This window comes from Neopsephotus bourkii, unplaced genomic scaffold (genome assembly GCF_033783945.1).
Source record: "Neopsephotus bourkii isolate Nb327-2 ecotype Australia unplaced genomic scaffold, CSIRO-AGI_Nbou_v1 NB_1767, whole genome shotgun sequence".
Classification (NCBI taxonomy): Eukaryota; Metazoa; Chordata; class Aves; order Psittaciformes; family Psittacidae; genus Neopsephotus; species Neopsephotus bourkii.
This window is the reverse complement of record NW_026902241.1, coordinates 10,939,964-10,966,925: the sequence shown is the minus strand read 5'-3', so window position 1 is coordinate 10,966,925 and position 26,962 is coordinate 10,939,964. Positions and strand designations below refer to the sequence as shown.

The window sequence follows — 26,962 nt, the reverse complement described above, 5'->3', positions numbered from 1 at the left end:
CATTTCCAAGGGACTAGACTGTAACGTAATTGTGGTTGTATGACTCTACAGTTGTCATAGCAATAAAATAAGGGTGGAATGTTGCTAAAAAAAAATATTCAAATATAGCTAGCACAGACCCAATAATTCTTTATTTCTAACTGCTTTACCACATTTGTAGGCCCTTTGGAGAAAGGCCAGTGAAGAGTTATCCATGGAAGACTGCTTTCTCAACTTGTATACTCAGTTTTCTGTCCCTGAGCAGCAAGAGCCTGACTCCTTGTCTCCTTGTAAGCCCAGTTTTTCCTGCACCCACTCAGTACTAATCTGGCTGTGGGACTGAAAGAACTGTTCAGTATTCACTGGGCAGGGAAGTTTGCAAGAGTTTCTTTTGTTATACCCTTAAAAGGTATCCTTAAATGGTTATGCATAATTCAAATTGGGGTTATGGAGTAAAAATGGGAAAGCTATGCTGGTATGTGGTCTGCACCCAGGGTAGCAAGCTTTTGTAGTAATACAGCTTGTTCTGTCATGCACTCAACCAAACTTTGACTTGAAGCTGCATGTAACAATTACTCAGTATTTAAGTCATACTTTCTCACCAAGCACCTCTCTTTCAAAGCAATTTCCCTACTTTATGCAATTATAATGTGGTAAACAGATAGAGCTCACAACTGAAGCACCAGGCACAGAAATCTGCCTCTGGAACAATTGCTTATTGACCTAATAACAAATTTACTGGTTTTAAAACCTTCGTCTAGCTTGCCAACCTTCACAGTGTTTGAATTTGCCTTAGGAATAGAGACTAACTTCTCTCCCATGCAAGAAGATGTTATTAAATGGGACAAGGTGCTAAAAACTTAGGAATTCCTAATAATCCATTCTTTTTTCCAGTGCTGATAATGTTGTGGAGTGATGCCTGTTATGCTTCTCTTGGTACAGCAAATACCAGCCAAACATTCCATGTTCCCCAACTCACAAGTATGCTGCATTAAAATTAGAAGGCAAAATTATTTATATTCTTAAGCTTCATTTATATAAGAGAGGTACTGTGAATCTTGCTCAAATCCCTTCTCACCGGTGGGACTTTAATGAATGGCACTGTGTAAGGATTTGTAAAACAGTATCTTTAATTCTACTAGAGACAGGATTTCTCTGTTGAATTAAAAAACCAAGTAAAATCCAATTAAGACAGAGAAGGATGAAATTACCGTTCCAAATACAGGCAGGCAGAACAGTTTCCACTGTAATTTAAAATGCTTGCTTCAATCCAGGGGTGACACTAGTCCTTGGTTTTTGAGGGAAAAGTTGGGAAGGGGAGGGGGGGGTTTGGTTTCCCTGAAATGGTAAATTAAAATACACACCACATAAAGTTATGCTAAACATCATGCTTTTTTATTTTGGGGGGAAGAGCAAGAAAATATCAGTACTTCAACAGACTACAGAAAGCCTCATCTGAATACAAAAAGCACAGCAAATTATAGCCAAAGCTGATACATTCTTAAGTCAAAGTTGTATGCATGCATGTGTGTATATACACACAAGCACACACAACTTTTTAAGTTTAGATGTAGCCATTTGGATTATCTGTGTTTGCCTTATTCTAATTTCGGGTGAGTGAACTAATTAGACCAGAGTTAACATTAAAGAAAATTCCAACCATTGCCACAGACTAGATGAAGAACTTATACACAATTATAGCACAGTCTCTTGCGGCCCTTAAAATACACTAAAAGAAGACGGGTTTAGAGGGAATGCACAAAAACTCCACCCTAAGAAGTCTCTTGGCTTTTATCACTGCAACATCCTAGCCTTTGCTAAGAACTAAGGGAGGCGCTACCCCAGAATGTGATCTCCAGTTCTTTCTGTAAACTGTATGCATGCCAGACATGAACCATGCAAAAACCCTTTGAGATTTAAGCCCTTAATTATTAGCTTGTGTCAAGATTCAGGCACTGTGCTTTACAGCAATCTTTAGAATTAAAGCTAAGGAATGAAAATTGCATTGGGAGCAGATTTTACTTCAAAAAAAAGAGAAGGGTGAAGACTCGAAGAGCTGGCAATTCTCATTTTCTAAGCTGATTAAGCATTATATCTACACACTATGAAATAATAAAAACTTAACCGAGTGCTTTAGCAACTTCTGAAAACAAAAATAAGTTATACTTCAAAGAACAAGTCAGTATAAAAAGTTCTAACATATGCAAAGTATGTGCTCAAAATACTTATCTTGCTTTTTTATAAAGAGCTGTAGTCTACCTTACAGAAACAAAGTTCACCCAGTATAAAATATTGCAATTTGTCCCATTGTGTCATATGAGAGGTTTCCTTATTCTTCATATGATCGAGAACACTTGCACAAGAGTTCAATGTTATCCCAAGCCACACAGTGGCAGACAGACCATGTTTGAATCTGTGCTTTTACTATGCAGTTCAGTAAAAGCTAAGCAAACCATTTCAGAACAGAGTTTAGCAGGTCAAAGAGCTATGTTGATGTGAGAAATCCAGACAACAGTATAAAAGTTAATGCCAAGTGGCAGTACCAAGAACATGAACTAGATCAACAGAAAAGAACCCTGCTGATAACAGGTACAGCTTGTAAGCTAGAAATAAGGAAAAGTAAAAATTAGCTTAAGGAAAAGAAACTTAAACTGTGTAAACAATCCACCCAGTATAAAACTGGATACAGCTGTTAAGAGCAGAACTAGCTTAGTAGAGCTGAGGATGTGCGTGCATCCAGATGCCTGTTCAAAAAGCATTTATTAATACTGCTGACCAAAACAAAAATCACCTATTTTACACCACAGCAGAGGCTTCCCCCCACCTTACAAAGTTATTACAACTCACGAAGTCACTGCTGCCTTCTGCGATTAAAATTCCAGTTATAAGATACCAAGGTCTGAAGTTGGAAACACCCACCTTGCAAATTAAATTGAAAACTCTTGTCAAGCATGTCTGAGGACTCTTCAAAAGTTAAGAGTACAGCACTTTCCTCAAGTGGTATTTGCATGAGTAACTTGTACTGACAGCCTGTTAAAATAAGCAAATTTAACACAACTTGGGGTAGCTGGGTGCTCCTCCTCAGGAAGAGGGATCCATACAGGCTCCGTCATTCTTGCTGAGGTGCGTTACAGGGAGAGGACCAAAGAATATTGGTCAGCCTGTAGGTGAATCTTCCTGCTTCTAGAAGTATTCCTCTTCTTCATCAAAAAAACCATTTTCCATAGCATACGTGCAGTCTGCGTTAGAGTCAGCTTGGCAGGCACCTTTGTATTCTTGAATGGATTCATACAGGGAGTACAGCTGACACAGCAATGACATATCTAGCTGCCGAAGGCCAACCTATGCAGGGAAGAATTCAAACAAGAGCATTACAATTGTGAGCTTACTGGCAATACAATGCTCTGTATCTCTCACTGTTAACAAAAGGATCAAGGTTCTTTCCACCTTGAACAGTTACGAAATATGGAAGTAGAATTCATTTCCTAAGGTGACAGACTCCCCATGGGATAAACTGGGCAACAGAACAAGGAACACAATGTGACACAGCAAAACATGATCAAAGTGTTCTTCCGAATTTTGCTGTATTACATCACCCAGCAGTTCATTCCTATCTGAAGCATTAGAGATAAATTCATCAATTATATTCCTCATTATGAGAGGACGTAAATTTCTAGTAACACTGTGGGACTTTCACATGTCTTTCTCACACAGTATCATAGGCTCTCTAGTTTTGTTTAAAACAGCCTGTATTAAAAGCTGCAAATGGAGCTCTGACTGGTTTTCCACTTCCCAGCTACGTATCTTTTACTAGAATTTTCTTTTCTGCATTGACATACATAGACATCTCTCACTGCTAGGTATGTCTAGCACAATACAGCATGCTACTTGAAGGCAGCAAAAGTAAAGTAGAAGTAAGATGAGAGCCTGCACTGTAGCCTGCAAATATTTTCATGCACTACCCAAGCATAGGTTTGATTTACAATGAAGCAGCTGTTAATTTGGTCCCCAAACTTCTAAAATATTACATCCAGAGCTAATTAAAGATTTGGGGCAACATTTGGAAAAGGTTACCTTGTAGCCTGTGTCTTCATGTCAGGTAGAAAACCAGAATGTCTCACCGCAAAGCAAAATAAGGCTAGTCATTCCCTCTCTAGCAATAAAGAGGGAATTGTCCATTTGATATTGTTACCCTTCCAAGTCAGATCAAATTCAATCTAGGTTTTGTCTTGCAGTAAAACCACTACCCAATTCAACATTTCAAGAAACAGCCATTTCTGCCTCAATTTTCAAATCAGTGTTAAGCCAACAGGCTGTTACTAGTGAGATGCAGTTTCATCAAATAACGTTAGTAGCTTTTACTGCAGCCTGAACACTAGGGTATAGAGGATTCTTACCCCAAAAATTTGTCCTTACGTGTCTGATTTCTAAGGACAGATATACTCGGCACACAGGAAAACCACAAGAAGCCAGCACGAAGACCTTCCTTTGGTGTTACTGAGCTATCATACCAGCTCCTTTTTGTGAAGATGCAAGATGGAGAGAAAACAAGAAGTACCATACACCACAACGCCCTTCCAACTCAGAAAAATAGGATACATTGTCTTTCAACACCAACACAAATTACTCAGTGATGTCACATGCAAACCAAACCTGAGGACTTCAGGACAAGACATGGAGCAAGCTGTGGAATGCTGCACTAGCTGCCAGGAGGTTACTGATAAGCCTTTCAGATCTATGCTACCTTTCTCACCCATTTCCATTTTCCTCTGTCACAAACACAACTTTCTCTCCCCTTGTCACTTAAGCATGAAGCAGGAAGCATGTGCTGCTCTTCTGTGCTCTCTATTCTGTAAGAGGAAACAAGCACTTGCGCTTTCTGCAAAAAAAATGTAAAACAAAAGCCAATGAACCAACCAAGACAGCAGGAGGAAAAATAAAAGGGAAGTATTTGTACCATGTCCTGTCCCCTCCATCCGGCTGTGCTGAAGTAATTTCTTCAGACTCGTTGAGCTAATGACTATTTATCTGCACAAGGATTAAGTCTTAACATCAACCTTTGAAGGTGTCAGCTGATGAAGTTTGGCTTACCCCACCTAAACAAACTGCTTGCCTCAGGTAAGAAAGGATGCTGTGAAGCTGAACTTAATGCTATGACATGTGAACATGAGACCCACCAGGCAGACTTGCATCAGAGCTAATGTCTAAGGGACAAGACAGTGGTGAAGAACTGTTCAAAGAGCAGTTAGGAGTGAGTTGAGCCAGAAAACTCAACCTGGAGACAGATGACTGGTTCTTTGTCTCCTGAGGGAGAGGGAGCATTTTTACCAGCAGCTCTCACGTTTCAGCTCCACAAAGCACTTCAGTGTTTTCTGTGAAGAGCAGTTTTATGCCAAGCACAACCTCCAAGACAGAAATTGCTCAGCAGAATTACTTAGCAGGCCTTAATAGTTCCCAAATAGTTACATTTAATGTATTGTTTTTCTGTAGCTGCCACCAGTGTCAAACAAGAAAAGTCTATTGAGAAAAAATGAAGCCTCTAGCTCTTAACAACTTCCAAGTATGATCCCGAAGGTAGCAAAACCCTGAAGAAACATCCAAGCCTGCTAGCACAATCATGAAGTTTTTAATCCCAGCCAATCTGCATTTGAGTCAAGTTATACTGCAGCATCTAAAAGACAACCTGTAATGCACAGCCCCATGCAATCGACTCTTCCTCAGGACCACAGGTCTGAAATGACCTCTCCTTTCTTCCCTCCCCCTCCAAAGCACCTAAATCCACCACCTTCTCATCTTTAAAAACTTACATACATAGTACCTTGCTTGATCATGCAGGGAAAGATGCTGCTATGCATTTCTTCCTCATTCTCTTACTGAAATCTAAAGCAAGCTCAATAGAAATGCTATCTCTGACTCCTGCAATAAAGTGCATTCAATATAAATAATAAACTGCTATTATCTACTTGATGAAAGGCAGCCTATTAGTATACAAGAGTCTCTCTAATTTGTACAGGCCACAAAAAAGTACACCTGGAATCAAGGAGACTGCTGCTTGAAAGTCTTTGATGTGTTCAGGGGTTATTCTTTTCTTCAGAAGAGTTTTAGCAAATTATCACCAAGGATAAAGAAGTATTAAAGGAGAACTCTATCAAACGTCTTAACAAGCATCTCATTTGATCTTTCCATTAGGAAAAATAGATTATACTTTTATAATGAGATATCTCTGCTTTTTTGGAAAGGATTAAGACAGCTAGGATCATATCCTTGTTTCCCCTTTGAGCACTGTTTAAAAAAGCCCCAGCGGTCGATAGCCACTTGTGCTTCAATGCAAACTGGCAGTTCTAATACACAGTTTTAATACTATCTCAAACTGTATTTGAGCTACTTGTTGAAACACTGGTGCAGACTAAGATTTCAGCACATTGCACTGTCCCTCCAAACCCACAGAAGAGTCTTCCAGCGGAGTTTCTTCTGCTCAAACACCTTTTTACCACGAGAAAACCAGCCTTAAACCAGGCAGACTTCCAGCCAGATCACATCTTACGTTTCAGAATACCGACTGCACAATGCTTAGCTTCTTATTACTCATTACAACTGCAGCTGACACCAGCAAAGCACCAACACCCAAATTAGTGTTTAACCAAAAGGTGCGCCGGGTGGCCCAGAGGGATTTCACCAGCAAAGCCGCACCGCAGAACCAAAACACAGTCCTGCAGAAAACTATGCTTAATTGCACTTCGCTTGAACGGAATGAATCAGTGCTGCCACTTATTTGTTTCACCGACAGCCTTGTCAGATGGGTGTCAGTTTCAGAGGGATGCCACTGGCCGCTCATCCCGCAGGCGGAGGTGCCCCACCATTACAGACCCAGGATGGGCTGACCCCCCCGACGCCGTTATCGGTGCATGTCAGGGGCCTCACAACGGCAGCACCCGGGCCGCGTTAACGCGGGGCCGCCCGCTCCGCCACCGGGACCGGGTGCCCTTCCGGCCCCGGGAGGCCGTTGGGCGGCGGCAGCGCCCCCCGCCGCCTCCCGCCACGTCCGCCGCCGCGGCGGAGGCCCGGCCCGGCCCAGCCCACCCTACCCTTCTCACCATCTCCTTGCGGAGCAGGGCCAGCGCCGCGTCCAGGTTGGGAGGCTTGGGCGGGCGCGGGGAGCCCCGGCCACCGCCGCTCAGCTCGTCCTGGATGCGGGACTTCTGCGCGTAGAGCCGCTCCAGGTCCCGCCAGCGCCCGCCCTGGCCACCGCCGCCGGAGGAGGAGGAGTTCAGCAGCCCGCTCAGGCTCTTGGGCAGCGGCGGCAACCCCGCGCCGCCACCGGGCCCCAGCAGCCCCGGCCCGCTCATGCTGCGGCGGCGACCGACGGAAAGAGCCGCCTCGGCCCCGCTGCGGGAGGTGCCGTCCGCAGCCCGCCCCGCCTACGGGCCGGGGCCGAGGCGGGGGGGAGAGGCCCGGCGGGCGGGGCGGAGGAGCCAGCAGCGAGGCTGGTGGAGATGGGGGGCCGTGGCGGCGGGGCCGGGCCGCAGGTGCCGGGGTGCTGGACGCGCTGGGGGCGGGCCCTGTCGCCGCACTACGGCTGCTTTGTCTGCGCGAAGCGAGGTGCAGCACGGTGGCCCTTTCCCTTCGGGCAAGGCTCGGCTGCTCGGCTCCCCGCCGGCCTGCCTCCAGCTGCAGCCCCGCAGAAGCACCCCGAGGCAGCCGTGTGCCCTGGGGATGGGGAAGGCTGCTTCAGGGACGAGGCATAGCCTTTAGAGGTGCCAGAATGAAGGGGACTGTGAAATGCAGTGAAAGCAAGCATGAAAGCTGCTTAAATGCAGAGGGTAGCCGGTTCTTCCTTGGTGATGGTGTTATTTCAGTCACCTGGTAACACCAACTGTTCTCTGTTTCCTGTCACGGTGTTTCCCTTTGCATCATTACAGCCAGGTTTTGTATCAAAAGTCTCTATCTTCAGGCTTTGCAACTAAACAAACTTTGGTGTATCTGCTCTGTGAATCAGCTGTTTCAGTATGAGAGACAGCTTTCTTTTTGTTCTAGGTTTATTCATAGGGCAGTTTGTTGCTCTGGCTTACAGAAATTGTAGAAACACAGAATGGTTTGGGTTGGAAAGCACCTTAAAGCTCATCCAGTTCCAACCCCCTGCCATGGGCAGGGATGCCTTCCACTAGACCAGATTGCTCCAAGCCCTGTCCAACCTGGTGTTGAGCACTGCCAGGGATGGGGCAGCCACAGCTTCTCTGGGAAACTTGCTCCAGCACCTCATCATGCTTGTAGTAAAGGATTTGTTCCTTATATCTTGTCTAAATCTACCCTCATTTGGTATAAAGCCATTCCCCCTTGTCCTTGTTGCTACATGCCCTTGTATGCATACCCACATGCTGATGTGAGTGGGCAATAGGAAGGGTGCCATGGGGTGGTTTGGGGCAGGGGGAATGTGCCGTGGGAGTCCCTGAAGCTGCCAGTGTGGCCTTAGCTCTGGCATCACAGGAGCACAACCCTGGTCTGTCAATTGTGAGTGCATATATATATGCCTTTAGGGTTTTGCCCGGTTTTGCTTGACATGTTTGTATCTCTGGAGTCTCTTGAATAAATTACGGTAATTCTGAATCATTCAAAATCCAAATCGAAGCAGGGTATAAAACTGGAGTTCTGGGAACACGCTGTCATTGCAAAGCCAGGTTGTTTAAAGGTGCAGTCATGTTGCCAAATCCATGCCTTGTTTGTGGGGTTTTCTCTTCAAGAAATAACCAGATACAATGATTTTGAGTTAAGCCTCTACCTGGTTTCAGGTTTGTTCCCAGACTGGCATGGTTTTTCCATGGTTTAAATGTCATCAGACTCTGTGACAATTGTTTTTAAACCATGGAGTTTAAAACAGTGGAGGAAGATTCTGCCAATCTTACTCATGTTTACATGCTATTTTAGGGATTGATTTTTCAGAAAGCCTGATGTGCTTTTCAGTGCTTTGTACACTGGCATCAAGAAGATATTTTTCCCCCTGTTTGTCATGATGCCACTTCTGCCCCAGTCAATTGTGGAAAGTAAAACAGTGCTGAGAGCTTTTATGAACCTAAAGGCATTTAAAACCATCCCTGTTGTAGATTAAAAGTACTTTTCCAGGCCAAAGGTTCTTGACAGCAAAAATATTGATCCCGTTTCCTAAGGGTCTATGGCACTATTATCTTCCTGCTTACTAGCATATACATTTATTTGTTCTTCCAACCCACCACCTTTTTTTCCGAGATGACAGCTATTTGGAAAAGCTTGTGAATATTCCTATTTTATCTAGACCAGCTTATCTTAATTATTTCTTTCAGCTTGCCTGATCTCATTAGATTCTAAATGCGTTTTCTTCACACTCGGGTCTTCTAGGCACCTTGTTGCCATATCTTTACTGTTGCAAAATCTTTATGCTGGCTTACTGCCCAACTTTATCATCTGAAATATAAAACAAAAGACTTTTTGGGCTGTCGGTGATCCTTCTTTCAGCTGGCAACCTCATCTAGCCTTCATTCATCTTATATTCATAACCGTCCTTTAAAATCTAAATCTACTGCTTTATTTAGTCTGACCTAGTTATAGCATGGCGATAATGGAAGCTGGAGTCTTGGTTACAGAATAAGCTTTCATTAGCTGCGTAAACGTCTTGGTCTTTGTTGGTTCCCAGAATTGAACTACAGAAACATGTTACTTGTCTAAAGTGTCCTTTGTTAAGGGTGTCAGTTAAAAAACCCACAATAGAAATGCATGTAGTTTATGTCATATAGCATTAGGAAGTGCTGGAAGAGAGGTGTCATACCATTTCCTTACACGAAGGATATATTATGATATATGTCTAATTTACATCTTCATGCACAATGGCTTTTCCTTTCCTCATTCATTAGGGGGATGCACAATGCCTCTTTATCATTTGTACGTCTTTTACTAGTGTTCCTCTTTCCAAATGTGGTGACCTATATGCATTATAGCGTATTTTGAATTGATATATTAAGGCTGTATCCTACAGCCTTTTCTGTGATGCTTTCCCATCTAACAACTGACATATCTACAACTGTTAATGAATCCTTCTTTATGACAAGCCTGAAGGTGGTACTGTTATCCACACTGGAACCAGGACATGGGGAGCTAAATGTAGATCATGGTGAAAAAGCCTAGTAATTTTAAGTGCCTGGTTTGTGATTCCTAGGGATGATTTTCCACCCAACAGAACCGACAGAAAGACGCACACCTCTGCTTCAAGCCACTTTCATTAGAAATTTAAAGTAAGACCAGGTTTTTGTGGTGATGTGGCTAATGTCACATTTTGTCTGCTGTGCAGCAGGGGTATTGTAAAATTTGCCTGCCAAACAAGATGCACCAGAGCTCATGCATCAGTACCATCTGCCTTTTTAAGTCAGTTTTGTGTTTGCAAGGTGTTTCTGATTGGGTTCACCTGCAGTCAGGATTGTTTGTCAAGGACATGTCAGGATCCATGCATCACAAACTGGGTGTATGCAAGACAAATAAATAATCAGTGACACATGCTTCACCCTTACATTTAATCCTGTAGTCAGAATGCCTGAACATACACTGTTTCTTACACTGTTCTGTGGTGCTCTGGGAATGATGTGAAATTTGGTCCTTTGGCTAAGGAGAATTTAGAAGATGCTGTGTATAACTGGCAATTGATATACAACGCCACATAGTGGCATATCCAAAAAGAAATTAGATTTTTGGCTAAATGTAATTCAATTCGTAGGCATTATTTTTCATCAGAGAAGTGATTTTAAGTAAAAATGGTGAGGTCCTAATTTTGGAACTTTTTTTTTTTTCCCTAGATATATTTCCATGTCTATGCCTAAAAGGTGAAAACCCATATAAATTCTAATAAACACAGTATCATATCACAGTGGCTTCCAGCTACGTCTCTACTGTATCCTTAGATTTAGACCAGAGATCTTCCTGTTTAAGCTACCTGAGTGAACAGGAGTAATAGTGGGTTGTTACCTTTTTTATAGGTCTGCTACCACATAGATAGCCAAGAAGGTCACCTCAGCCTTTGTCTGTGGGTTCTAGAACTGACTGCTAGAAATACAGAAATAGGGAAATCTGAGGTTCTAGATAGGGAAGGGACTGAACAGAGCAAGGGCAGTAGATTCAGAAGGAAGCAGGAAGTAGTGGTTACATGGAAGTAGTGGTCTGTAGAGATCTGTAAGTGTGTCAGAATCTGTTTCACCACTGAAGGCATCTTTCAGCCAGCAATAATGTGCATGTAGGATATTTTTTCCCCCTTGTTTGCAAGTGGCAGCTACTCAAAGCAGAGCTCTGTTCCTTCTCTCCTTTTCACAATGAGTATGCTGTGGATTTTTGAGCTAATTTATGTGTAGCATTTCTGCAGTGATGAAGGATCTAATTCCAATCTCTCTCTGTTTTTGTTGGGTTTTATTTTACATTGCAATCAGTTACCAAGTGCTGCTCATCTGTGTTGTGAAGGGGAAAAAAAGAATCAAGTCTGTACTTTCACAGAAGAAATTCTGGTTCAGGATTACAGGAAGGATAGTGCTCAGGAGAAATCAGGGCTTGATCTGATAATAAATTGGTGGGACTTACAGTTAAGGTAGCCAACCATTTATTTCCCTGATGATGCCAGAGTCTGGCTTGTTCACATCTCTGTTTAGCCCTGGGTCAAACAGAATCTTCTCCACAGTACATCACTCAGTGCTCTGCCACACTGGTTTTAAAATCTCTTCACTTTGTCCTCTCATGTTATTAAATTAGTCTTTTTCCCCTACCTCTCCTGTCCCCATTATGTGAACTCTAGCAGAACATAAAGAGTTGTTGATGAGACCACACCAGATTCGTATTCCTGCAATGTGTCCTTGTTTTCAGGATTTCTGTGGCAATTAAGAAACATTTTAGTGTTTCATATCAACTGGTAAAAACAAGTCTCCCAAAATGAAATGAGAAAAAATGGTAGGTTCTAGGAATGAGTAATTTCAGTATTATGTGAAAATTCATAGACATGAAAGAACAGAGCAGAGTTTTAGGAGATAATTATGTAATAAACTAGCTTCATACCCACAGCTCTTACTGACTGTGAACATCTTCTCTTTCTTCTCCTTTTACTGTGTCAAAAGTACAAAAGAAAAGGACTTCAAAGTGCCTTTTGATATCTTCTCCCCTTTCCTATGGGTTCAATATAGTTCTGATAAGCATTTGCCTCTTCAAAAAGATGGCTTGAGGGGACATTTATTACTGCTGCTCTGCCGTTAGTTAAGTTTGTTGGCCTCACAACACTGTGCTGCTTACTCCTTACCAGTACCGACTAGACTTACAGTAACAGCTTTCCAGAATCTGATTACTGAAAGCAGATAGCCAGGGGATCAGAGCTCCAGGCTTTAAAGGTATTTGTCTCATTATCCTAGTGACACTGACCAGGTCCTTTCCTTTTGTGAGAGCTGCATCAGGGTCAAATCTGGAGGATGCTGTCTAAGCTGGGCCGAGGTCGTTTGAGGTAACAGTGACAGGCGTTCTAAATCCCTAGGCAAAACTGCACGGCAGAAAGCAAGCACTACTGAGCAGGGATGGCTGCGGGTGTGCAAGAAGGATTTGTGCTTGCAGGGTGCAGAATATTGCAGATTTTCTAGCTATTTGATATCTGCCTTGAAGCTTTATTGAGTGAGGAGTAGTAGTCATTGTTTTAAAAGAAATAATTATTTCTCTGAAAAATGGTCAGCTGTAAGCAAACATGGGAGTTTGTGTATACTACTATGTTCAACTAATGGTAATAAAGAGATCAGGTTTCTTACTTCTTTCTTGTGTGTTATCCCTTAGTAAATGTATAGATGAGATTGTTTTTTTCCAGGCTGAATGGGTAAATCTGTTGGATAACATGTTTCCATAAGGTAGATGCAGATTACACTCCTCAGCGGATAAACCCTTCTCTTCAGCTGTGAATGGCTATAATACTTGCTGGGGAAGGGGACATAATTTTACATTCAGGCGTGCCTGAGTTCTTGAGAACTTCTACAATGCAAGTAGACAGATTTGTGCCTGAACCAAATCGCTGAATAATAAAATGCAAAACTGAGGCCATAAAAATAACCCCAGTTCATATCCTTCAGTTCAACTGGGCCAAATGCCATTGTCCCCTACAGCAGGAATACTACATGGTGGTGCAAACAGCCTGTGCTCCTATGCCTGCTCTCAGAAGGGGAGAGCAATGAGTACGTTTCAGTAGGACCTCTTCCTTCCAGCAGCTGGGGTTGCACAGGGTGGATGAGGCTTCAGAAATCCCAGGAGCATAGCATTCAGAAGCTGAATCAAGGCTGGAACAAAGCTTGTATAGAACGTCCTTGTATGTACCTGGATCTTTTTGTCTTGTGCTGAAATTGAGCCTCCTCTGAGGTGGGACAAGGTCAATAATTTAGCAGTGCATAACATTATTATTTTTAAACAGTTTAGAGGAGAAAAGTACTCTCTGTAATTGAAAGTTCATTTAGGTAGAGAGAATGTAATTACCTGGCATAGTTAGAGGAGCAAAGCTATTGTGAGTCTCTGATGAAAGCTGTCATCAGTTATTTAATAGCCAATAAATGATTAGAATTTTTGTTTCGTATTTCATAAAAGAACAGCACATTCAGCAGCCCAGTGACCCTTAAATTCAATGCATGGGCAATCGGTAATTACTGACTCAGAAGCAGATGTTCTACTAGCTGAACTATGATCATCGCTTCTTGCAGCATTTTGGTACATGGCACCCAAACAGCAATAAGACTGAGCCTTTTTAGTATGGGCAATCAACTTTTATAATGGCTATAGGCAAAGAATAACTTTAAAATACTGTCAATATTTAAAAATAAAATATATTACATGCAGCAAACTTTTATTGAAATTTGAAAATAACTTCTTGATTTAAGTACCTCAGATATCAGATTTTTACCTGATGTGAACCTGTCAGAAAAACTCTAAGGAGTTCACATGTAAAACAGCTCAAAAGACAATCCATCTCTTTTCCCTCTTTTTCTATTAGAAATGCCCCTCTTGGGTCCCACACACTGTGTGGTTGCTTCTCTTAGGACTATGCAAACTGTGCCTGCCAAGAGGGAGGATGCTGAGCTCTTGTGTGCTTCACAGCACAATCACGCTTCTCAGTTTATTGTAGCCAGACATTGTTGTCCCAGACAGATGTGTACACTGAGAGGTACACATGCAGAGCACTGGGGAATCCAAGGGCTCAGTTCATCTTCCCTCCCTGAAGCCCCTCTTAACTTTTCCCAGCTGTTGTCCCTTGGCAGAGCTGTTGGGGAAGAGCTGTGTATTCCAACAGCCATCACTGCCAGGTGGGCATTATGCTAGAGTGCAATGATTCCTGTGCATACCTGTCACCTGTCGTATGGTTGGAGACAACTTGAACATGGGGAAGGATCAAACCATCCTATAATCAAGTCATTTCTTTGCCATTTAACAACTTGGTGCTTTTTGAAGCATGATACAGAGCAAGCCTAAACCAAAAAGCAACCTGCAGTATCTGTTAAGGTTGCAAAAAGAAACAAAAACTAAAGTAAAACCAAACAAAAGACTAAAACCTCTGCAGGGGGAAATGAGACAACAAATATCCACAAAGAGAGGAAGCTGTGAAAACTAAACAGCTGGAAATGAGGTCAGGTTGAACCGATCGCTTCAGCCATAATCAGTCACTGACAAGAACGAACTGGAACGCAAATGAGTTAGAAGGAAAGAGCAGGGATTTCTAAAGTACTTTTTGCAAGTCTGGAAAAACATGAGTCCTTCTGCCTGGGCAAAGGCAAACTAAAGGATGCTTTGTCTGTCTTTGTTGAATTGGCCAAGGGAGATGGAAGCCCACAAAGACTGCCTGAATCGGGGCCATTAGAAATACAGTTGCTAGTAAGTCCAACACATGCCATGGAAATGAACTTTTGATAACATGACTTTGTACAAGCTTATTGTTTCATAGAATCCTGTTTATTCCTCTATGCTTTGTGAATCAGTAACTACCAGCTTTGCACTGGTATAAATGTAGGCAAGAGTGGTAAATGCATCCTAAAAGTCAGTTTTAAGGCCCATCAATAACTGGATTTCCCCCTGCTTCCCTAAAGAGTGCTAGGGAAACAAAAGTGGTGGAAATCTGTTGCAGCTCTTGAGTTTACAGGTCTGACAGGCAAAAGGAACTTGTTTCTTCCCACTCTACTTACTCTCACAGCTTCTTGTTTTAGAAGCTGTGACAGAGTAAACCTAATATAATTTATATAAGGCCACAAACCCCTACAGTGTAAGAAATAAGATTTGGAGTGCAAGGTATAGAATCATAGAATAGTTAGGGTTGGAAAGAACCTTAAGATCATCTAGTTCCAACCCCCCTGCCATGGGCAGGGACACCTCACACTAAACCATGTCATAGAATCATAGAATCACAGAATAGTTAGGGTTGGAAAGGACCTTAAGATCATCAAGTTCCAACCCCCATGCCATGGGCAGGGACACCTCGCTCTAAACCATCTCACCCAAGGCCTCGTCCAACCTGGCTTTGAACACTGCCAGGGATGGAGCATTCACAGCTCCCTGGGCAACCCATTCCAGTGCCTCACCACCCTAACAGGAAAGAATTTCCTCCTTATATCCAGTCTAAACTTCCCCTGTTTAAGTTTTAACCCATTACCCCTTGTCCTATCACTACAGTCCCTAATGAAGAGTCCCTCCCCAGCATCCCTATAGGCCCCCTTCAGATACTGGAAGGCTGCTATGAGGTCTCCACGCAGCCTTCTCTTCTCCAGGCTGAACAGCCCCAACTTTCTCAGCCTATCTTCATAGGGGAGGTGCTCCAGTCCCCTGATCATCCTCGTGGCCCTCCTCTGGACTTGTTGATGGAGCATTCACAACTTCCTTGAGCAACCCATTCCAGTGCCTCACCACCCTTACAGTAAAGAACTTCTTCCTCAGGCATCCTTCCTTCTTCTTCTTTGTATGCATGCTTTGCATTCACCTTACCATTTTCATATGGTCTTTTTTTCTGAGTGCAGTTGCTTTTTAATTAATTATGAGTTTTCAAAACTTTTTTAAGTATCAGTGGCCTGAAATAACTTGTAGGTACCTTACAATTCTTATAAATTTTCAACTGTAAGGAGAAAATAACAAGAACCAGTTCTTTTATGTTTCAATGATTATGAGCATTTTTAGAATAGAATCGACATAATTCTGTCAGTACTCTGAAAACAAGTTACTTGTGCCCTGTGGCACTCGCTCTTTTGATGAGGCCATTTATATCTAACAGTTTTAGTCTTGTTGAGTCATTCTTTGCTCTGATACTGCTTTGAGGCAGAGAGAGACAGAGGTAAGATGATAATTTTATATCACTGTGGTGAGCAGTCACAGATCAGAAGATAAAAAAGTAATAACTTATAAATACCATGATTTTTTAAATCATTTTGGAACTTAAATACTTTGCTGTCTCTGCTCTAGACTTGATTCCAAAAATTAATTGCTTTGAATTCTTGTTCATTTAATGAAATATCAGCAAAGCCCTAGCTAGTTAGAACTGCAAGAAGCATGCAATTTAAGATAGTTTCCTGCATTTTCATAGGAAGATGCTTCCTTATATGTTCTGGAGACCTCTGGCATTCCTAAGCTTGGTCCAGATCTCATGGACGTCAGTGACTATCCACTGACTTCAGCTGCAGAGAGAACTGGGTTGGGTTCTAGGACTGAAATAAGCTCCATATTGAAGGCCTGTGCATGTCCTGCTCATTGAGGAAGTGATACTCAGCCTCAAAAATGAGCTTACATAGTTTTTTTTTAGTGTAGGCAGCAGCTTGGTTGTCAAATCCATCCCAGCAGCAGCAGCAGTGACTCTTAGAGCTGTCTGTAATATATAAACACAGCACAGAATAAAGCCAAATCAATGCATATGGGGGATTTTCAAAGCCAGCACCAGATACAACTGTATTGTCTAGGGACGTATGGCCTCTTTAGCTTTTCATCCTAAACTACCTTCAGGGTGAGCATTAACCTTCCTGAACTACAACTCAGACTGTTCTCGGGGAAAACTGGGTTTTTAGGGACTAATGTGAACCTGTGACATAACGCCTGAGATAGATTCATATAATACTGTTGAATCAGTGTAGTGATGGTGTTTGGGGTTTCTTGTTCACCTCCAGAAGAAACAAGGCTAGGTTGAGCTGGAAGTGGTTTGTCGCACAGGTCACTGTGACCAGCCACTTCTCCCTGCCCTGAATGTCTGTGGTGTCTGAATGTTGAGTGTTTTAGAAAAGAGTTGAAGAACAAACTTGCTTTCACCCTTCTCCGTAGGGAAGCTAGGTCCTTAGAGCAATACTGATTTACCAAAAAGAGCTGGGAGGTGCATAATACATAAACAAGGATCAGGAATGATGGTGTGTGGAGGACACCATCAGATAGTTTTATCACAGGAAATGTAGGAAATTTGAGAAAGGACTTCATTAAACTAAATATTAATAGAAATGTTTTATCACATTTCACAAATAGCCAGTAAAATGTTTAACTACTTTTTAGCTGAAGGCAAGCACTTCAGATGTGATTTACAAACGCTACTTCCCACACTGGCAGTGATATGAGACAATCTGAAAGAATGCAGGTGACCGGTCCCTGGATTGTTGGTGTATGATAACATCACTATGTTGCTGCCACACACCCAAGCTGTACAGGTAATGTGTCTTTAGTCTTGTCCTGACTGGTTTTCATGCTATTACTCTTCCTTGCTAATACAATTGAGAATACTTAGCCCTTCTTAGTATTAATCTTGATCTTTCCTCTGGTCTTTGTCTTTTTTATTGGTTCCTTGATTTGTTGGAGTATTTTAATAACCATATAGCAATACCTTTACCATTGCAGACTGGAAAGCCTAGTTTGGTACAATCACTCTTTTTCCTCAAAACTTCTCCTAGATGTGTTAATTTCAATTCCACATCCATTTGAACCTCAGCATAGAAGAGCAGTTAGATTGCATAATGCACTTCTCTAAATCAACTTGAGCAGATGGGAAGGAAAACAGCTTGAGCTAGCACAGTGCCACTCCCCTTGGGCTCTTCTCAGATGGCAGGAGAAGTGCAGCCTGGCAATGCCCTACTGTCTTAGTTTTGTCCTCTCAGATAGCAGAGGCAGCCTAGCCTGAACTGATTGTTCCTCCTGCCTCTTCCTCTCCTCCCAGTTTACAGCTCTGTACAACTATATACATTTAAACATGGCTTGTATAGTAATTTTTCTCAATCATCATGCATTGTTTCATTTGTATTTGTATTCCACAACTACCGTGGTTAAGGAACCTCCTGCCCAGACCATACCATCCCTCCAACAAATACTGGAGTGATTGAAGTCCCCCATGAGGACAAGGGCCTGTGAGTGTGAGGCTGCTCCTATCTGTCTATAGAGGGATTCATCCACGCGGTCCTCCTGATCAGGCACTCTGTAGCAGACCCCCACAGTAATATCCCCGTCACTGTTCTCCCTTTGACCCTGACCCACAAGCTCTCTGTTGATGACCACCTGTCCCCAGACAGAATTCCATACTCTCCAGCCAATCACTGATGTAAATAGCAACTCCCCCTCCCCATCTGCCTGGCGTGTCTTTCCTAAAGAGCCTATAACTTTCCATTTCAACATTCCAGTCATAGGAGCCATCCCACCATGTTTCTGTGATGCCAGTGATAGCATATCCCTGTAGCCATGCACAGATCTCTAATTCCTCTTGTTTATTCCCCATACTATGTGTTTTTGTATACAGGCATCTGAGCCGAGCCTCTAATAAATCTGACTTATTGGCTGGAGCAGCTGGAGTAGCTCTACATCTCTCCAAGCATTTATTACAGGTGCTGGCATCCAACTGGTAGGGCTGGGATGAATCTGTGTAAAATCTAATTTAAATAGGCCTTTAATGGGTCTTTTGGACAGACCTTTTTAATGCACCTTTAGAGATAACAAGCCACATTTTAAGACAGTTGAAGCGGAATCCATTGGTCTTGAGCAAAAGCTTCACCTGCAGAACTTGCTAGTGTGAAATCAATTGCATACATGAACGTCAGTAGTGGTGTCATGGGGTTTTAAGTCCCAGCTCAGTGAAGGAGGGACACATCCGTGAACAGGCTGAAGGTGCTGCTTGTTCATGCTGCCTCCTGCTGGAAGGAGAAAGAGCTCAAATCTGTTCAGCGCCCTTGCCCCAGGGTGAGACATGGCTGTACCCAACAACCTGCCCAAAGTGCCATGAGAAGATCCCAGACTTTACTCCTGTCCTTGCTCTAAGGCAGCAGCAGTGCCTGCCCTCCTTTTCTTCTTGTACTTCATCCAAAGATTCAGTTAATTTCCAACCTGCTTTCCTCATATAATTTATTGATGTCAGTGCCTGGGAAATTGCTAACTACTTTAAGCTTTTACAATTTGCAAGAAGACTGCAGCCCTGTGTGCAAGAATATTCCCTTATGTGTGTCGTCTGAAACTTAAATTGTGCTAGACCTAGTTTAGGATGGTATTGGCAATATGGGCCAAAGAACTGGTAAAGTTACAGAGGGTTTAGGGTGTCAAATACTTCATAGTCTAAGGGGCAAACCCTGACTGTTAGAGAGCCTGAGGCAGCAAGGTGCTGAGAGAGGATGAAGCCTTTCTAAATCAACTTGGTCCTGATTGCCTGTGTGTGCAGCAGTTGTGGTAACTTAACGTTGAATTTCCAGGCTCTGACTCCTGATCTCCCCTTTTCCCTATGCAGTTTCCTAAGTTTTATAACACTCTGCTCCGCATCACTCTTGTGTCTTAAACAAGTGCTGTGTATTTCCTTCACATTTCTGAAAATCCTTTAAATGAGTCATTCTGCAACAATTTGCTGCACTTCCTTGCCTTCAAAGTTTGAATGTGTTTATCCCTGCCTTTTTGAAGCTCCAGTGTAATGTGAAGCACCAGGGGAACCCTTCTGGCTTTTATTTTCTCTGCAGGAGTCTGTGCTTAGTTTATCATCTTTGAAGGGTACCATGTGAACAGCAGAGTTTGTGATTGACATGGGAGGCTCCAAAGGGCTATCAGCATCAGCACAGGTAGAGCCAATGCATATTTCATCACTTTGGCAGGGATTCCTATGGGTCTTGTGATCTTTGCAGGGATCCTTATGGGAAACTCAATGAGGAGAGTCTCGGGAGAGGCTCGAAGAAAAAACATAAGGGTAGCTTTGAGATGGTTGTGTTGGTGGTGGAAAAGAGAGATAGTGACATTGAAAAAGTTGCAGTGAAATGATAAAAAGGTAATGAGAGAAGAAAAGGCTCTTTTGAGGTTAAGACCTCTGCAGGGAAGAAGGAGACGAGTTCAGAGGTCACTGGGGCTGTGGCTGAAGCAAAGATAATAGGGAGGAATGAGCAGATATGCAGTGTGAGTTTTGGGGGATATTGGTCCAGCAGTAGGGTGAGGTGTGTAACCAGTGAGACTAAAAGAAATACAAAGAAAGATGTGGCAAAAGGAAGTAAAAAGTTGCTGGAAACAGTGCTGAGAAAAATAGCACCCTTGCAACAGTTATGGAAATGGTCAACAAGGCAGAAGGGAGAAGCCAAAAGAAGGGGGGAAAGAGAAAAACAAGAACAGCAATCCTGAAATGCATTCGGGGGGGGTGGGAGGGGGTGGGGGGGTGTCTGATGCCCCCATTTCTTCTCGAACTTCTGTTAATGTATATAGTGAAAAGCTTTTATTTTTTCCATTCACATCTCTCTGCACCTTTACATGGAGCTTTTCTATGTTTACCCATGTATGTGTGAGTTACGGATGGCATTACCCCACCCATACTCAGGCATCACGCCTGAGAGTCTCCAGGGAAGTTACAGTCTCAGCAGAACACAGCTGTCAAAACCATCCGATGGTTTGCAGTGTGAGCAACCTGATGGGCAGTAACTTATGGACGTTTCTGAGGGGTTACAAACCATGTGCCTAGGTCTGATCTGCCACGGCTATGCAACATTGCCAGTGAAGACCCCTGCTGTGCCATGTCATAGGCAAGGTCTGTGAGGAGCTTTCATCTCTCTCGCCAGGTTCTTGTCTGCAGGAATATGGAAGGGTTGGATAGATGGGGGTTGTGTTTGCTTTGGGAAATACTGTTTCTTCTTCTGTCTCTGAGAGGGAATACATTTGGTGATGTGTTATTGTTAAACTATATATGTGCTCTCTGGAGAGTCTTGTACACAACGTACTGTAATGTATCGTATCTGTCTGTAAGGGGAATAAACAGGTACATGCTGGTACACAGCCAGAATCTGTAACAACAGCCGAGCTCTGCATTGACAAGGAAAGTGCAAGTGACATTTTGCAGAGGACTTTGCAGCAGCTTCTCACACAATATTATACAGACTGAGAAAACACAGCCCCTGAGGAAACAGATGAAGGTGCATTCCTCATGGAATGCTATGTGATGAGACTTCCGGAGCAGTGTGCAGCATCCCAAGAGCAGTAACAGTCCTGTTGCCCAAGGCACTGCTATCACAAACTGGCAGCCTGCTTCTGTAAAACTGGAGGAAAAGTTAGAGTTAACATTTGGAAGTTAGTCAGCCACCCTGTCACACTCCTGCTGCCCTGTTTGGCAGCAGAGCAGGCTGGTGACAGTGTTCTCTGATCACAGACGGTTTGGAAGTAAAGTGGCAGTTCTGCAACTGGAGCATGTGTCAGCATTACCTTCAGTCAAAATGCTTCTAAATTCACTTTAGTGGCACAAAAATAGAGGCTTGGCTTAACATGTTGTCCCTCTTGTCCTTGTCTCGTTCCTTCCACACACACCCACCCATGTGAACCCGAGGCAGTTTCAAACAAGCTTCTCACAGAAGAGCCACCCTCCCCTCCCCAGACTTGCACATGCCTCTCCCCACTTCAGTCCCATCCCACAGTTCTCCAAGGTACCCAACTCATGGTCAGGATAAATCAATTCCAAACCCCAAATCTGCTTTATAGAATCATAGAATAGTTGGGGTTGGAAAGGACCTTAAGATCATCAAGTTCCAACCCCCCTGCCATGGGCCTAAACCATATCACCCAAGGCCTTGGCCAACCTGGCCTTGAACATTGCCAGGGATGGAGCATTCACAACCTCCTTGGTATGGCAAGAACTTGAGGCTCTTTCTTCTCCGAGTTGTTGCCCATCTCTGTGTCAAATGATGCCCTTGCAGAAATTCTCATCCTGGTTAATGACCTTCCCCTTCTCCCTGTCCCACTGTTTCCTCTCTGCCATTCCACATGTGGCTGAGGCTGTTATCATCAGCTCAGCCTCCTTCCCAGTGGAGACCCCAAACTCTCAGGGTGGAGGAAGCTGCTGCTGAGAGATGAGGAAGAGCTGGGAAGCAGTGAACCCCTTGCAAATGAGAGCTGGAGAGGGCTCTTCTCAGCTCTCTGCTTGCTCTCAGGTGTGCTTTCTGTCAGTCTTGCAGCTCTTGGGAGGAAGTGGCAGAAGGGCTTTTTCAATCTCAGCTTGGCAGGCAAGCAGTCAGGCAGGTGACAGGGCAGAGGGATGCATAGATACAGATTAAGAAGCAAATAAATATATGAAGTCACTGGAATAAAGTTGCACAAAGCCAAAGAGTGAGACACAGCCTTCAGACAGTTTCAGTCTATGGGAACCTTTACCATGTCAGAAAATAGTTTGTTGCCATTGTCGTAACAGAAGTGTTGGGCTTTAACAAATACATCTTTCAACGGCTTCTTTCTTCTTCCTCTGACAGAGCCCTCTTTCAATAACTCAGATAAATTATCCTTGGGAGCTGCATTTCTGTACTGGAATAATTAAGATCTGAGATGATTCCCTTAAACTGATAGGCAGCGTGGCACCAGTCGTGTCTGACAGCAAAAGTTAACCTCTGCCGCAGCAGCAGGAGTACTGGCTTAGAACAGAGCAAATGGTAGACCTGAAGAAAGGCTTTTGTATCAAAAGCTGTCCATTTTCTCCGACAATGTGTGCAGGTCTAACAAACAACAGGATTCCTTCCTACTAGCCTTGTGTTGCTTACATTCTGTGTGCTTTGATCAGGGTCTGCTGTTTGCTTCAAACACTTCCCCAAGAACATTTGCGGGGTTTAATCACCACTGGCTGTCTCTTTTGTTATCAAAGGAGCAACTTTTGCTAGCTTTTGATATGGTGAATGCATCACCCTCTAATCAGTGATGTTTAACTCGCCCCTGAGCATCTGGAAAGAAACCTTGAACAGCAGTTACTGGATAAATGTAAAATACATATTTATTAACAGCTGTGCAGTCTGAGAGGTGGATATCTGTATATATGTATATAATTTGTCATGCTGTATTTGTAGTGCTGGAATATGAAGACAGATGCTTTTTTTATATTGCAGATTAAATAGATATGTAAAATAAAAATAATGCACAGGAAAAATAGTTTGAATTTTGTATATAATAACGTTCAACTGAGGGGCTAAGCCATCACAAAGCCACACTTCAATACTTACAGTGGTTATCCTTGTAATTAACAGTAGTGGACTGTCAAATAGCTTACTAAAAATATCTGAAACTTTAAATATTAAAAAGGAAGAAGCAAGTGGAAGGCAAGTGCCTTTCTGGGGCACTGTGGTCACCCAGCAGCCTCTCCCAGAATTCCTGCAATCCTCAAGCCCCAGATTCCCATCCACCTTCTCTGGATTGTGACGGAGCTACAGAAAGCAAGCTGAAATTACTCAGAGAGAATCAACAGGTATGTCCTATGTATATATACACTCGCAAAGAACAGGTTTACATGCATGGAAAAAAAACCCCAACCAAAACTACTGTTTTGAGACCTCTGTTGTCTCAAGTAATGACTTCACTGATGATGCCACTATATGTGGGTAAGTACAGGCCTGTATAACCCAAGTTTTAGCTTAGGCTGCCCATCTTTTGCCCAAGTGGGGAATGTTTGTTGGTGGCAGTTGCACCGTAAAGTATTGGTAATTCCGGCTTCCACTGCAGAAACGGTTGAGCAAATTGCCCTGCCAAAAGCAGCGAAGGGGCCACCTGGGACTGGTAGCAATTTCTGAGTTGACAAGCAAGCAGTTACAGGGGGACCAGTGCCCTCCGAGGGGCTGGAGCATCTCCATGGGCTGGAGCAAGACTGCACAGCCACGCATTTGCTCTTGGCCATGTGCCTGGGAGAGGCACCATGGAGAACGTATGGTCTCAGTGAGCCCTCAAGCAAGACGATGACAGGAGAGATGAAGGGCTCTCCAGACAAGGGTGCGTGGCCTATTTCAGTGTATTTATAGCATAGCCTTTCTTTGTTCTGCATTATGTCCTTGAGGGATGAGGGTCAATTAAGTCTGAATGTCAGAGCTAGCACTGCTACCCACAGTTATTGTATGAACAGAAACGGCTGTCAGCAGAGCCAGAAATAACCTGATGCCCAGAAGCAGACAAGACAGCGAGTAGTAGGAATCTGTTGTAAAACTGGGATCTTGCCAAAACAATTATGCCCCCCCCCCCCCCCCCGGCCTCCTTTCCCCAGCTTCTGTAGCGTTTGCTTCTGCAGTACCTCTCCAGCTCCTAGCTGGGGTGCTATGATCACTTTAGCAGGCAAAGTCCCCGAAGACAGCATCCTCCTCATCCAGCTTGAACCACGTGAAGGGTGGGTGTCAGATCTACCCTTGCTAGCTGCCTGGAGCGGTTCAGGGCAACGGGCATCTGGTCCCCACGGCTGGAGGTGCCTGGTCCATAGTGGGATAAGCCATGCTCTCAGAATGAAGTGATCCCACCCTTCACTTGTCGCTTGCAGACCTGTGCTGTGCACAGATCACAAATGAAGACTCTGATTTTACCAAATCAGAAAACCCCACAATCCAACCCAGCAGCATTCAAATTGGAGATAGTCCAATTGTTAGGAGCAAATAGAAATCACTGTGCTCCCCTCATGCAAAACATCTGCGGTGCTGCTAAATGAGCTGCTGCAAATGTTGTAATATTCCACTGATTTTTTGTTACTCAGTAACTGCTGTGATGGTTCAGCAGCGAATAGCCTAAACTGAGCTTTTCTAGCAGAAAAACAGTGAAAGAAAATGAAATGGGAGGTTCGAGATGTAGAAAGGGACTGATGACACCGGTGGCACAGCAGGAGGGAAATAAGGAGCAAATGGAAGTTTGGCAGTCTGGGTTGGAAAGGCTAGGTTGCAGGCAAAGCTCCTGAAAAGGGATCAGGGGGTCATCATCCTATTATGAGATCAAGGAAAAGCAAGTTGTGAAGGCAAATGGAATAATTTAAAAGAAAGCTAGTGAGAGGGAGGGATGAGGAAAGCACTGCATACTACTGGGGCAGAAGAGATCTGCCTGGTTTGGGACAAAGGAGTTGGTAGGGCTGGTACAGTCTTAATCCTCCTGTTAACTAGGTAACATATTAAAAATTAAAGATTGGCCAAATCACCGCTGCTCTGCCTCTGCATGCAGCAAAGCTCATCTCCATTTCTGCCATCAGATAAGGGAGCACTCATGCACAGCCAAGAGCAGTGCTCACAACGAGCAGCTTGCTGTTGCTCGGAACTGCCTCCCTAGAAACCCATGTGTGCTCATCCATGGAAGTAAAGCCTTGGGTCACTGATATGGTGCATACACAGCTGTCTGCAAAACTAAGGGCATTATTTTAGTTCCTCCCCCTGCCTTAACCTAGTTTTGCCCTTCCTCAAATTCTCCTTAGCGCTTTTTTCCCTATCTGTTTTGTTGCACTCCCATTTTGCAGTCTTCCTCAGTATCCATTACTGGTTGATGTGAAAGACAAGTGGATGAGATTCATTGTTAGGCTCAGGTGATACTGCCTTTTTTATTTCTTCCTTTGGTAATGGCTTGCTAAAAATTAAATCATTTAGTAAAAAGACAAATTAAATCATCATCTTATTTTTGTTTGGGTAACATGAGAGCGTGTGTGTTATATTTTGTTTGAATTAAGGCTATAATCATACACACATTGCTGAAGCTGTTACTTTTCCTAAAGTGGCTTTATTATTTTCTGCATATTTTTCCTTGTGTGTGGAGCTTTTTCTTTCTATGAAATTGCATATCCATGGAGGATTTGGAGGCACTCAGCCAGTCAATCCCATTTGGAGCTGGATGGTGGTTGTAGTGGGCTAAGTCCCTTATCTGTCCCCTTCAGCTGTTTTACTTCTCTGCTACTGATGGAAACATAAAATTAAAAGTGAAATCAACTCAGAGGAGGCAGGAGCCCGGCAAGAGACTTAGGAGGGAAAAGTTGAGGAGAGAGATTCTGACTAATCTCTCTGCAGATGGGCTAATGTGCCGATGGATTTGGTTTTGAATACACATGCAGTAGATCGGGTATTTCACAAACATTGCCACTTCATTTATCTTTGTGGGTATCAAAGCAAGTATAAGAAGAAAACGGAAATCAGTTTGGTAATGGTTGGGGTTTTTTTGGAGAAGTGGGATTTATGGAATTCTGGTTTCCCACATGATGTGTACTGGGAAATGATGAAGCTCAGGGATTGAATAGGAGGCCTGAAAGTGGATTAGCCATTCCTACAGGGCAACAGCAGAAGCATAAAGAAGAACTAGCCAGTGTATATACTTGATTCTGTGCATACTTCATGTTATATACATGCCACAGTGAAAAAGCAGCTCAAGCTATTGAAATCAGTGGTTACAATGGCACAAAATTGACATAAGTAACAATACAAATCTGATGGACCAGACTGTCTGGTGTGTCTGCAGGATTCATAGTTGTCTTTGTACCTTCTGACTCTGCACCAGAGAGGACCTTGAATGTTTTCTAGGTTAGTACTTCCCAGTAGGCTAAATAGTGACAGCTTCCTACGTCTCTTGATGACCTAGATTGGTGGAGGTGCACAGAAGTCAGCTGATGCTTCTTTCTTCATGCAAACATCTCTGTTGTGCTTCTGTTTGGGGGCTGGCATTAGACAATGCACACTAATGAATGAAATCTCTTGTGTGAGCGATTCTGCCCAGGGAGGATCCTTTGCCTCTTGCATCACAGCAGCATGAAAAACAAAACCTCATGATC

The 26,962-nt window shown here is 43.3% G+C and overlaps 1 protein-coding gene and 1 long non-coding RNA gene across 3 annotated transcripts; one reads left to right on the top strand and one right to left on the bottom strand.

The window, feature by feature from the left end:
• Window positions 1-1,352: 1,352 nt before the first annotated feature.
• FAM89A (family with sequence similarity 89 member A) lies at window positions 1,353-7,447 on the bottom strand. Its single transcript, XM_061378789.1, has 2 exons — window positions 7,074-7,447; window positions 1,353-3,321 (listed from the first exon to the last, which is right to left on the bottom strand). Exons 1-2 carry the CDS (start codon window positions 7,323-7,325, stop codon window positions 3,163-3,165), a joined length of 411 nt encoding a protein of 136 aa, XP_061234773.1. The 5' UTR covers window positions 7,326-7,447; the 3' UTR covers window positions 1,353-3,162.
• On the top strand, window positions 7,236-21,391 carry LOC133225871 (uncharacterized). 2 transcript variants are annotated; one of them, XR_009729303.1, is made up of 4 exons: window positions 7,236-7,374; window positions 17,503-17,654; window positions 19,959-20,027; window positions 21,006-21,390. It is a non-coding gene; the product is annotated as an uncharacterized LOC133225871 (long non-coding RNA). The 2 variants fall into 2 exon arrangements; XR_009729302.1 differs by lacking the exon at window positions 7,236-7,374 and adding an exon at window positions 8,408-10,107 and having other exon boundaries at window positions 21,006-21,391.
• Window positions 21,392-26,962: the final 5,571 nt, after the last annotated feature.